Below are 13,949 nucleotides of genomic sequence, written 5' to 3'. Positions count from 1 at the left end.
ATGTGTTTGAGGATCCGAAGCATAAAACAGACACAAGACAAATATGCAAAATGAAACAAAACGACTAACAAATCAGAAAGGGGGCAAGTAGTTTTTCGCAGCACTGTAAATAAAACATTAATGATCACATTCACTGATTGATTCCAAATGCATCATGAAGCTTTGACAAAAACAGGCTCAGAAGTTGTCGTGGAATAAAATAATAACAAAAAATCCTCTCACTTCATTCACCCTGCACTCTACTGAAGGTTATGGATACTGTAGGGATATAACGAGTCCTCATGACAGAGTGAGTACAGCTGTTCTGTGTTTCCAAACACCTGTCAGATAATCTCAATAAATGCCTGGAATGAGGCAAAGAATGAAGCAACAATGAAGGTAGCTAAAAGCCTCTAACCTGACTACTGTAACTCCCCATTACTCAGACTACATCATTGCTCTTCAACATAAGGGTGATTCAGTATTTGGGGCAGTTCTTTGCTGACAATATACATTTGGAAATTATTTTTTCCTTAGCTCTGATCTTCCCTTAGCTCCACTTAAAATATCTCTGGGGTGCCAGGATTTCTTCATGCAAGAAAATAAACCTTAGTGGTCACGAAAACCTGGTTTGTGTGGAATCAGCGTATGCTTATACTGCCTCGCTAACAGCTATGAATCAATAAATATTGTACAAACAGCCATACTTGGTCATGGTAGTGGGCTGCGTTGCTGCTACTACTGCTGTTGCTGCTGCTGCTGACTCCGGCGCAGGGGGCGGGCAGAGCACTGGGTCGCACCACGGGGCATATCGGCTCCGGAAAAAGCATGGTGCCTGGGGGCTGCGGTGCTGGGTGGTGGGCATGATGGAGAAAGTGTTGAGTGTTGCTGTGGCTGTGCTGAGAGCTGCTGGTCTGCTGAGGGGACGACGCCTGCAAGCAACTTGGATGGGAGTGGCTCAGGGGCAGGTGACCAGGGGAGGGGCCTCCGCATGGTGAGTGCTGCTGACAACAGGATGGGAGCCTAGGCATGGCCACGCCTGCATTTTCTCCTGTTGTACCTGACAAACCTGGTCTGTTGTCATCTGATGAGAGAAAGATATATGAGAATTATTTTTCTTTTTAAAAATGCTTTTACAGGGCAGACAATATCACAGAGGACCACACAATACAGACTAATTAGAAATTGGCCACTAAAAAGAATTGATTTTTTAAACACAAGATGTCTCCAGACAACAGTTGAAATGAAACCGCCTGCTGCAGCAATGTCAACATGCTGTGTCCTGTCTTACCCTCTGGACCTGTGCGAGCAGAGCCACTTGGCCTCTGTGTGTGCATACTTTCAGGTGTTGAACCTGGGCAGCTAGTGGAAGGGCCTGGGGCATCATTGAGCTCTGAGGTAGAGGCTTGATGGGATGATGATGATGATGAGGACGACCTGACTGTTTGAGGCTGAATCCCGCCAGAGGTTGTTGGCACAACTGAGAGATCTGTGGATTAAAAAAAAAAACAAAATCAAATGGTAATCAGAAAAGATTATGTCACCAGAATAAAAACCAGCTGACTTTTGTCAGTTGAGTTATTGATCAGAAGTAGGGTGGGAATCGGGAAGTTCAGTTCCTTGGAAGTGTTAGCCTGCTTGCCTATCAATCCCCTTTATCGACTTCACTTGTGCTACAATCAGCTGATTTCAGTTTGCAGGAGGACGAAGATAGTGGCACAGTCTACAGTGTGGTTATGACATTACTTTTATTTTTATTACACAAAAGCATGAGAGCGCAAAGTGCAAAATCCATCCATTACAGAAACAAATGAATTAGACTTGTAACAGAACTTTGGCTCTTTGCAAGCAACTCCACAGGCAGTATGCTAATGCTAAGTTAGCTAGAACACAGACTGATGATAAAGCTGAGTGAATGCCCAGCAGCCAGACCGTGTACTTTAACAGGTAACAAGCAGATGAGGAGTTGGGCTGCTGTGGCGATTTATTTTGTGCTGTCGGCTTTGTGTAAATAATAAGAGAAATATCATATGTGTGTCCTCATTAGGATAGGGATTCGTGTTGGTGTGTGGAACCTATAGGTTTATATTGTTAACTGGTAATTGTCAGACGGTCTGTTTCAGGTCATTTTATAGAAAAATGTGAAAGTAATGTTAACGAATAGTAGTAATAATTAATTACTCCAAGGATAAAGACATTAAGTAATGTACAGCATTACGTTTAAGACAAGTGTTCTGTGTAATAGGTAATAATTACTTTTTTGAGTAATGAGCCCAATAATGATCACAACAAAGAGGGGAAACACCTCCAGCGTGCAACATTTGACCACACAGCACGCTATTAATTTCTAGGAATGCAATGTCTTTGATATGCTGCTTAGAAATCTTGGCCACTCTCAAAGCAGAGCCAGAGAGAACTTGATGAGAATCGATAAGGAATCGAATCAATAACTGATATCGATTATGGAATCGGAATCGCTTATTTCTTATCGATTCCCAAGCACGATTATGTGTGGAGGAGACACTGTGGTATTTGTGCACACTGGTAATGTCTGCCATACCATAGTGTCTGCAGAGGCTTAGCAGCCAAGTAGAAGAGCAGACCTTATTAGCATTCCAGTGTGTAAATACCATCTGCTTTTCATATTCACAAATTAATTTCCCCTCTTTCTCCTAAGAAATGCAAATGCTCTAATACTGCGTGAGGCACCATTTTGCTACCCATCACAGGCGCAGGCTGATACAGAGAATGACATCCAGGCTAAGAGACAAATACCAATACAAAGCAATGTAACAGAAAATAAAGTGCGAGATACGAATACACTGAAAAGAAATGCAACCTTACTGGTTTAGGTTAATGTTGTCACAGAACCATACAAAGCTGAGTATGAACTAGAATGACACTAAAATTTAAGTCAATTTAATAAATAATTAGCCAATTCTGTTACTAATTGTACGTTTTTTGGTAAAATATCGCTTTTGGTTCCACTCAACATTAGATCTTTGTCTGCTTACTTTACATCTCATATCTAAATTTAAAACACTCCAGAGATGTGCATGTGGCTTAAATTAAAGTTCTGTAACAACTTGACAATTAAATCCAGTATTTTTGAGTATTTTTAAGTTTAATTTTAAATGTTTTTTCCTTGTATATATTTTAGTCTTAGTTTTATCTTTCACAGTTGTAGACTGTGACAAATAAGTTACTACAACTCTCGCACAGCTTGCATGAAAAGTACATTAGCTGAGTCAGTAAGACCCAAGTTAAAACATCGCTTAGTAATCTTTTAACCAGGCTTTGTTGAAACGAGTTCTGTGTTACCATCTTCATCAACCGTGAGGTCCACCACCTCCCCAGCATTCTGCCGCAGCGGTTGGATAACAGTGGAGAGCCTGTGACGTCCACGTGGCTCCTGGAGGCGATTCTGGGAGCAACTATTACCCCACATTCGGCCAAGACCCCCCACTGAGCGTGACCTGCAGAAAATAGACACATTGAAAAAAGGGGAGAAAGAAAAAGAGACTGTTACAACATGCTGGAGTTCAGGACCACCGGGACTATTCTCACAGCTCACTGAAGCATTTGCTTTACAAGAGCCAGACCAGTTCATTTCCAGGCCAGCAGATGCTGCTGCTGCAAAAGTGGATGAGGAAGTAAAAGTGAGCAGATCTGACAGAAGGACTTTGTGTAATGGCTTGTTTTGCTGCAGCATCTAAAACAGTGCATGGTAGGCTAGGGATGTGTGTGACTAGTCAGTGATACGTTTAAATGTTAGTACTCTGCTAATATAAATAATGGTCAATGCCTTTTAACTGCTAAGCAACCATCCACCACTAGTTAGCAACAGCCCCTATGACTCTGTGGCAGTAAGCTGTAAATGAGCATGCTGGAAAGTAAAACAGATGACAAGCCCTGCAACCAGCGCAGTTCTGTTATACTTTGATCTGCAGCCTGTGGTGGCGTAAAGTGGCATATCACCACCAGAGCAACACAGAACCACAGTCTGCACACGTGTGTGGACCTGCAGAGAAAGAATTACAGCTGGTGCTGCTAAGATAAGCCACACTTGACAAACTAGTCTCCTGTCTTTGTAAAATATTTAACATCATCCATTAGGTTGTGTAGTTTTGCATTCTTTTTTTGTTCTGCACTAATTGTTTTGTTTGAAACTTTAATAATTTACTTAGTAAATTAGTCGCTAAATAAAAAAACCCCAAAAAACAAAAACAATACAAAAATTGACTTTTAGAATCTGCAGACTTGTTCTGCAATCAGCCTTGCATCTAAATATTCCCATCGTCTCCAACCACCTTTCGTTTTCCTCGAATTAAGTCAAACGCTGTGCTGCTCTTGCCCCACCTTTAGCCCATTTTCTTATCTTTCTTTTAATTTTCTCTCTCCAAGGCTCCGGTCGCTCTACCCCATGGCCTCTGAGACTCAAGTGAGAGGCCAGGGAGTAGCCACATTTCCCTCCACAGCACTGTAAATCTAGGTGATCAGAGGGAGGAGGGCATGACCTCAAGGGACAAGAGTCAAGAGACTAAATGGGAGTGCCGTAAAGCTTGATGCCATGGAGCTCTGCAGCTAGGGAATTTCACTGTGGCTAAATGAGAGATTAAAAACAGGAATACAGAGCAGCAGAGGGAAGGAAGCAACAGCACAGTCTCAGTAACCCTGATGTGACCAGCTCAGAGATTCCTACTGATTGATACATATACATCAGACATCAATATGTTACTGATTAAGTCATTGTTAGATTGACCCTTTTCCTTTTTTTAACCCTTTTTAAGGAGCAAACTGGGGGCAAAAACTTGACTTCTGCCTGGCTTCACAAATGAGTCAATCCTCAGAGACTCAGATGTTAAAACGCTGAGCTTCAGCCATTAAATAAACTTGTTTACAGTCTGGTACAAAAATAGATTTGCTCTCTATTGATAAATTTGCCCTTTGTGGCAAATGGCATCTAGGGGTGAGGCCACTTGTTGTCTACTATGTTTCACTCTGGCCAATTCAAATCACTGAACTGAACCTCTGGGCCACATTTGTGGTGTTGGTGACTTTATGAAAAAGCATTTTTTAAATGGAATTATTTGACACATAGCATGGCTTACAGTGAGTTAGAACCATCTTAATGAGTCAGTGGCTCTGTTTTTGGTTAAATCTGGTATTTCCTTAATCTGCTTACCAGGCACTAACTAGCAGGTAAATGTGTCTGTGTGATACCAACACAGAGTTTATGCACACAGCTTGCTAACAATACTAGCTATGATTAGCTCGTAACTTAGCACCTCACTCTCTTAAGTCTTAATGTGTTCAAGTCTGGCTCCAAATAAAGCATGGTGAGAACCAAAAGCTTACACAGGCAGAGTCCAGAAATCAGTGTGTGAAGTCTTTTGTATACAGAGTATCCTCCTGAAAAAGTGGCGCAATCTCATCACGTTACTATGAAGGAACTTTTCTGCAGCCTGAATATTGAACTGCTAACTGTTGGAATGCATCCATATTAGTTGCCAAGGGAATTCGTCATTGCTGTTTGAATAAACACTGACTGGAATCTGCTATTGGCTGATGCAGAGTTCATCCAAATCGCTGTGGCAATGAATAATGGTCACCCTGGACATACTGCGGAACACTTTGTACAACATCTGTTTGAGCTCAGGATGTATGCAGAACACAATGCAAAGACCTGCATCCTCATATTTAGATTTTATGGTATTCAGCTCTTCATTTTTTGCATTTTCGTTTTAACCGAGTCCCATTTTGAACATCAGTTTTAACCCTAGAAGCTTTTTTAATCTGGTATGTTTTGGCTACTGGAACACACTAATTTTCTAACTTTTGGGGAAATTAAATTATTTCTCATGTTTTCCTTTTAACACAGAGAAAACAGAGAGAGATCACATGAATTGGAGGCCTTTGCTGTAAACGTCCCAAAATCTTTCTCTTTGTTTTAGCCAAATGACGTACTTGTGACTTCTAAGGGTATTTCCCTGATCTTGTCCGAGCAGATTACAAAACCAAATAGAAACTAGAACAACTGAGTAGAATAGGAAGAATGGACTTACTCACACCAAAGAAAGAAGTGAGCAAATACTGCAATCTTTTTTTCCTTTTACCTTGTTAAGTCATTGTCACGAATGAGGTTTTGTTTTGTATTTTAAAAATAATAATAGGATTTACCACTCTGGGATCACCGGAAGAAATATTAAGACAGACTTGAGTCCAATGAACACTCATGGTAAGCCCTGAAAGCTGGTGAAATAACCAAACTACCAAATACCTTAAACCTATGGAAGTGTTACTGATGAAAACTAATGTTATTTAAAAAGCAAAAGTGTTTACTGCACTGTATAAAGTTAACTAGTAAATAAAAAGCATTATTATTCCTCATTTCACTTTTAGTGCCTGCATGTTTTACTTTAATACTTTAAAGATGAATATGTAACGTTTTGAACTGGCTAACTAAGAAACAAACTAATTAAGAGATGGCTTTGATTTCATTGCTTAAATGTAACAGAGCAAACGCTTTGTGCTGAGGGGGATTCCCACTAGCTCATACTGTCCTCGTCCAAATCAGCTTCCTCTGGGACGTACTGCACAATGCAACAATAGAGGAGGAAGCTTATTAAACTTCATACTTCACACATTGCTAACAAACACTTGTTCCTCACCACTGAACACACAGCAGTGAGGGTGGCATCTGTGGGTGGAGGGAGTGGGAGTGGGGGTGAGGGGAGGGGTGTACATGGTGGTTGTACTGGGGTCTAATTGGCCAGCATCCTCAGCTCAGGGTTGATCCCAAGGAGCAGGGCTTGCCACTAGGGATGGGCTCCTAATTAAGCAGCCCTGGGATTATTTTGTAAATATCTGTTTACCACTATGACCCCTTGAGTGTGGCAGCAAAGAGCAAAACAGTACATTGTAAATATGAACACTGTGGGAATGGGTGGCTTGGCAATGTCGAGGCTGTGCCAAACCAAAGTGTTGAGAGACACAAACCCCAGGGAGCTGAGGTTCTGTGCACTGCGGCAATGTAAACTGCTGGGACTGATGCTATGGGCAGCTAAGGCTGGGAGGTTGGGAGTTTAAAGGTTGGGAGGGGATCATACAAGGCCAACAGCACTGTGTAAGAGAGAATAAACAATGTGAGGCATTAAGCTTTGCCCTGACAGCAGTATTGGCTGTGTATTCATAATTTAGGCCTTCCAACTCTAAACACAGAGTAGAAAACTTTCAGGAATCCTGCAGAAAAATGTAGCACGCACATAACGCTCACAGAGAGTCTCGTGATATTCACTGCCCTAATATGCATATACTGAGCTGATTAGCAGAATCAGGGCAGGGACTCATCAAGGGCTTTTTTTTTTTTTTTTAAATTGATCCATGTCAGCTACATAATCCTTGTTTATTGTAACTCACTGTGCTCTGGGTGAACCAGCTGCCAAACGCAGCACACAGTGCACTGCTAAAACACTGGAATTTTCTCCTGACGCACGGCTTTACAGGCGAGTCAACTGCATGAACGAATAAATAACTGCCAGCCGTTCAAATTCATGATGAGAACACTGACAGCAAGTCAAATGACCAATCTGAGAGGCAGTGGGTTAAAAATGGAAACACTTTACTTAATTTTTTTAGCGTTTTTTCCCCACTTATGTCAAAAGTGCTGCTGTTGGTTTAAACCTGAATTTGGAGTGCCACATTTTGCACAAGCTGGGAGTGAAGAGAGGCTGTCCAACCCTGTATGGTTTTACTTATCAGGCTATTTATTATGTTATCTTCAGCTTTTACACTGCATTCCAGTCTTTTTGACTGGTTTTGGCTGCTCTAAGACTGTTTCTCTCCGTTTTCAGAATAAAAAGTATATCTATGTGTAGTGAGACTTAGGAAACCCACTCTTCTGCCTACAGAAGTTGTTTTCATGCAAATGCATCACACACAATTAAATAAATCACATCAGAAGCAGCCAATCACCCAAAATACCAAGAAAAAGTCACGATACAATATGTATGTGGGTTTTCATACTTCTGAATATCGTGCCTGTACTAATATAAACTGCATGTGAACATATAAATTAGACCACTGGCAGTGTGAACAAAGATTTCACTGCTCATTCTCCTGGCCTTTGATTCTCCGCCCTTCTGCTCTGCTGCTGCCCATCCCCCTTACAGCAGAGCTCATCTCTACATTCTCTAATGAGACAGGACATCTTTGAAAGTGAGGAAAACAGGCAGACAGGCCATGACATTGCAGGCTGGGTATACTCACTTCCAGGAACTATTTTTCATATATTACTGATAGACTAATGTGAAAGGTAGGAACAGGAAAAATATGGTTAAAGACAGAAAGCCAAAGGAGACAGATGGAGGTTAACACAGAGGGAGAGGTTTGTGAACTGAGCTGCATAATCGCCTGCATGAGGAGACAAGAAGTTATATGAGAAGAGAGAGAAAAGATTCATTGGGTGAGGAAAATGGAGGTGGGTGTAGTGGAATACAACTTCTCTAAACACACTGCTCTCAAATGTCTGTCTCTAACTAGCATCCATATCAAAAAGACTTGAGCATTATATACAGTGATATGGCAGCCATGATACCAATCAGGCTATGCAATGTATACAGTGTTTCCCTAAATACGGACTTTACTTGTGTGAGATGCCCAGGTATATCAAAAGTAGGATAAGTATATTCTGCATGTCATTTTAGCAGTTTCTTTATTAGTGAGTAATTCTGTTAGCTGGCACTGCTGTGGCGGTCCTTGATATCATTTAGCTGTCTCTCCAGAAAGTCTATTACGCAGTTGTGCACAGTCCAACCAGCCTTGTGCATGCCGTCGTTCTGCTGTGGAGAACCACTCTAAACAACAACAAAAAGGTACAGAACTGGTTCATGTGCTGCAATGCTGAGCCCAAGAGGCTGCAGAGCAAAACTAGGACTACAACTTTCTCCGTACGCACCAGAGGTTGGTAAAGTTGGACTCCATCCTCGGGATAAGGGACTCAGTGTGGAAGCAGCTAGTTATTGTTGTTATTCTTTGCCACAATATAGCACTACATCTACTCCATGGTAGTTTTAAGCTTACATAATAAACCTCTAGTGATGTTAAAAAAACAAGTCTGGAATACGTTCTGATGTATACATGTATACATGAAACATGAATTTTAGAATTATTCTGTGATATGGGATCATTATTCACATTGGTTATATATAGTTTTACAATTTTAGTAGCATATAAAAAAGCGGCATGTCAAAGTGACTTTTTTTTGTCCCTGCCACTTAAATCATTCGTGGTGTAACAAGTTAACTATATTTAACTATAAACCTTTAGTCACGCATCTGGTTGACCTCACATTGTGCTTGACATATCTAGAAAGATTTAAATGGCAGAGGCACAGCGTAGGTGGCTTCAGGGTGATGTGGGTTTACAGCTATAAACATGTAGGCATGCAGCTCTACTAGGACTGGTTTCTCTGTTCAATGTAAGCAGAGCTATGGAATCCATGAGCAAAACAAATCAACTAAAGCACTACACACCCCCATCCTACAACTTCTCTTTAAGCAAGCAATGACCAACCTGCACTTACTCCTTTTTCTAGTTCTGTCAAAATGGCTACACCCACACTAACAAAACCAGCTGTCTAGCGCTTGGTTTAAGTCTTATAAGGCATTTTAAACTATCCTTACTGCACATTATCACAGATCAACCCTTAAAATAAAAGGTCTAAGCGAGCAAAGTGCTGAAGCTGGAGCTAACAGTGTCTTAGCTATTCCAGTAAATTTAAGAGGAAAGCCATGTCCTGATACAAAGCAATTCCCCTTTGCTCTGCAGCTGATGTCTGGTAAAGATTTCACAGTGGTTAGGCTACATCACACAGAACTAGATAAGTTGTTACCCTCCTGGTAACCCCACCCCAGATGCTAGAGAAAAATGTGCATTTCCTAACTGGATGGCAAGTGAGTTGCCGGCTGTCACTATGTGAAAACAGTTGCAAAGAGGACCCTACTGCACCAAAGATCTTATTTGGTTAATAGCAGACTGCAATGGTCACCCTTAGTTTGAATGGAAGATGCTCTTCTCTTGATGAGTTAAAATTGACCCACTGAGCTAAAACTGGATAAAAATGCAAAGCAAAATAGAAAAAAAAAAGATATATTGTGACAAACAACATGTTTCAAAATGCGCAGTTTCTACAAATGGTCTCTTTTCAGTTTGTGTTGCACTTCTCATAGTTTCACGAACACTTGGAAGGGGTTTGCAGGTGTTTGTAGACAAGATTGTTTCTTCCATGCAAACTACAGTCGAGTGCAGCAACCTGCTAATGACCAAAGCAACAGTAAGGTGGTTTTCAGTGCAGCACTGTGTACCTCTTTGTGATCAGTTTCTAGTTTCAGTTTTCACTAGTGACTTCTTGCCAATTGTCACAGAAGAAACAATTTTCTCTGGTGACCAGTGGTTACTGGGCGTCACTGGCAGATCTCTAGGACTGCATGAATGAAGCTTTAGCATCTGCCACTAACCAGCAGGCATTCACATGGTATGCATATTTTTTTCCAGCAACCTGTGGATTGCCAGATAGTTGCCAACCAGTCTCTTAGCATTGGTGCCTCCCATCTAATGCATTTACCATTCCCTCATATGTCAATCAACAGAATCATTCACTCCCATAGGTAGTCATGTCAATAGCTCGTGTCAAAGTTGAGGAGTTATTACCTAGTCTGCTAAAAGGTACGCTAAGGATGTAGCTTTGCCAGAAACTTTAGTATCTGCAGAAAGTCTCGCATTAATCTGCCACACTGACCCAAGTGGACACTTTGCATTGTTGTGAAAGCGTAATGCATAGCACTGGTATACAAAAACAGCATTAACAGCACATGCGTAAAAGTCTATTTTTGCAAGTTAAGAAAAGTCCTAACCCAACTTTCACAATACTGGGCTTGAGTTTTTGTTTGCTGATAAAAAAGCAAACTGTACTAACAGTTCAGACGCTTAGTCTGCATCCACCTAAAACCCTTAAGAATTCAAAATAGAATCAGGGTCAAATTAATTTCAGATCTTATTTTACTCTCACTAATTACTCAAAAAGCTGGGGTGCCTACCTGAACCCATCTCCAACTGTGACGATCTCTACCTCACTGTCCGTTGAGGTCACATTGATCTCCTCACTTGCAGGGACAGCAGGAGCGGGAGCTGGAGACGCCTCAATCACCACGACATCCTCGTCCAGAGCACCTGAATAAATCCATTACCAAAAGTTAGTGTAGTACTCCAGACTCCCTACAATACAATATTATCACAATATTTCACTCATGATGCATTATTATTTACATTTTTAACATATTGATTATTAGATCACAGTTATGTGCAAGCCTTCAACTTTCTCTGATGGTGATTGCAGTCAGTCCAGGTCAGAGTTCAACTGCTTGCAGAAAGGTTGCCTCCTATCATGCAATCTGTACCTTGCGATCAACACGCTCAAGCTCTGTGCAACCATTTAGACATCAAAAGCTGCAATCGGTCACAGAACGTTAAAAGATTCAATGCAATCACCAGGCAGATTTTCTTGTAGATGCAAGGATGTTGCTGTCCTACTTTTACTCATGTGACTGAGCCCTTAGCTAGCTTGATGAAGCTGACTCCTAGTTCACAGCAAAGTGTGTCCAATGTTGGATGTTTTTTCAGTTGAGTCAATAAAATGTATGTTTGCTCACCTAATGTTATCCCAGGATGTACGAGATGAGCCCTCTTTTTCATAGTATCCCCAGAGTAATTTAATGTATTTAAGAAAATATAGATATCATGTGTCCCTGCATTGATACAATACCACCATATGACAATACCATTGTATCAATTTCCCCCCCAGTTCTAATAAACTGACCAGATACTATCTGATAAATGCAAATATCATCTAACTACAATAAAACAAACAGCATAAACATGTCATAGTCCGAATTTTTATTAATCTCAGTTTTCTGCTTACCAGAATCAAGTTAAATATAAATAACTAGCTTAAAGCATACAAATAACCCAACCAATAAACCTTTGTGCTGAAATTGCTCAGTTCAGCAGCTCTGGGCACAAGAGAAATGTAATCAATGCAACAGATCCCACTCTATCTCTACTTGCACTTAACACCATGGGACCTTAACACTAAGGTGCGTCTGCAAAGCGTTAATGGTTGCACTGACACATCAAAAGAAGGAAACCAGAAGATATTATTACATTATTTGTAAAGTAATCCATTTTAAAAAATACAATAAGCATTATGCAAACCCACAAATGTGTATTTATTTAATTTTACGATTTATATCTAATGTATGTGGTCAATTAATAACACTCAAGGGGTCCTGTGTGGGTGCATGTATTAATGCCACCCACATTATACTCAAGGAGCCCAGTGCATCATAGGCACTGCTCAAACAGGTTAGTCATGGCAAACTAATTGGAGAGAACTGCATCATTCCTCTCAGCACTGCAAATGGAGGCAGTGCCGGTGCCATGGTAGGGTAATGACAGCAGTGTCCCCAAACATGAATTTATTTTAGGGTTAGCTCCAGACTTGAAACTATAAATTTGTCTCCACTAATGATGACGACAATACACAGTATAAGTCAGAGACATGATTATTTCTGCTTACAGTCCCATGCCTGTTTCTAATTATTATCACAATATCTCAGTGCAAGTCAGAGTTGCTGACTCATGCATTGGGTGTTTCAGTCAAACTTACAAGTTCTCTCCGACATGGTTGGCCTTCCACATAAATACCAAGGCAGGCTTACAGCGTATGGCACATTTAAACTGTAACACCTTATGATCTCTAAGGAATGAAATTCAGAAAGATTTGTAGAACAGAGCTTGTGGAAGCTGGTTAAGAGATTTTAAAATAACTTAAATTAATGCTTGCTTAATTTACTTAGTGCTAGAGTATATTTGTGCACTTTGTTTGCTTAGTTAAACCGTGTCTTTGTGCATATCACCAAGTGACTTGCCATGTTACTGAAGTCTAATTCCCCAGTGTGATTTCTATTCCTACTCTCTCATGAGAACTGCTGCTTAGCACCTTCTGCAAGTCTAGCTGCCTGGCACTCAGGTGAAGCCTTTATGTAGTCACAAAAACAACAAGTTGGTTGGGAACTGTAGCCAATATGTGCAATGTTTAATAAGATAAACAACACCTCGTATTACTATACCTTTTAAAAAAAAACACAACACTGTAAGGACACATAATATGCTTGAGGCAATTTAGTTTGGCCAAGAGTCTGATCTGTGTTTAAACCAGTAATTTACCAGAATTTTTATTTGATTTTGTTAAAGAAATTCAATTAAGGTGTAAACTGCATTGAAACTGAATTGAAATTAAATTTGGCTGTGATATTGTTTTCCCATTTTAATACATCGTGTATGATTTAACTCTTTCCTCTCTACATCACACACCTACGTCAAACCCTGAACAAGAAAGGTTTCATCACTTGCCTCCTTGCTTTTCCCTGCTGTAAACAAATGCCTTGTTTTTCCTCAGAGACTCACTGTTTCTATGCTAAGGCTGCTGCTCTACAGTGTTTGAGTTTTCTCCCACCTGTCTCCCACCACAAAGGCACAACAACTAACTTTCCATTCTCCCTTAGGGCCACAGCAGCAGAAATATCGCTCGGGCTAAACAGCTACATGAAAGAAACAATGAACGAAGGCGGAGGTGGAGCTTTTCAAAGGATTTCATTCTTACAGTCACTGAGAAACAAATCACAAAGTTATAGTTTGAATTTAGTGGCTTCATAAACCTGAACAGGTACAGAGGGCAGCAGTTGGCATTTCTCTGAGGTAGGGCTCTGATTATTCAGCCATCAAATTCTAATGTATGTTTCAACATTCATCACATTTATGAAATGCTGTAATGCAAGTCAAAAACTATAATAAAGTTCATTTAATTTTTTTAGTTTCCTTTCATATTAACGGGACATGCTAGTAAGCCAGAA

General features: G+C 40.5%; 1 protein-coding gene across 4 annotated transcripts in view; it reads right to left on the bottom strand.

Annotated features, from left to right (window-relative positions):
* Nucleotides 1-13,949, bottom strand: part of rnf111 (ring finger protein 111) — a 33,204-nt gene that overhangs the window by 11,050 nt on the left and 8,205 nt on the right. For all 4 annotated transcript variants that reach the window (XM_085269449.1, XM_085269470.1, XM_085269463.1 and 1 more), the window contains 4 exons: nt 11,076-11,208; nt 3,301-3,455; nt 1,271-1,468; nt 687-1,063 (listed from right to left, as the gene is read on the bottom strand). In XM_085269449.1, coding sequence (XP_085125575.1) covers nt 687-1,063; nt 1,271-1,468; nt 3,301-3,455; nt 11,076-11,208 — 863 coding nt within the window. The remainder of the gene's footprint in view (nt 1-686; nt 1,064-1,270; nt 1,469-3,300; nt 3,456-11,075; nt 11,209-13,949) is intronic.

The sequence above is a fragment of the Mchenga conophoros genome, linkage group LG1, assembly GCF_057382185.1.
Source record: "Mchenga conophoros isolate Kocher_MC1m ecotype Shallow Benthic linkage group LG1, M_conophoros_male_GT1.1, whole genome shotgun sequence".
Classification (NCBI taxonomy): Eukaryota; Metazoa; Chordata; class Actinopteri; order Cichliformes; family Cichlidae; genus Mchenga; species Mchenga conophoros.
The sequence above is the reverse complement of the archived record's forward strand: the minus strand, read 5'-3'. Positions and strand labels throughout refer to the sequence as shown.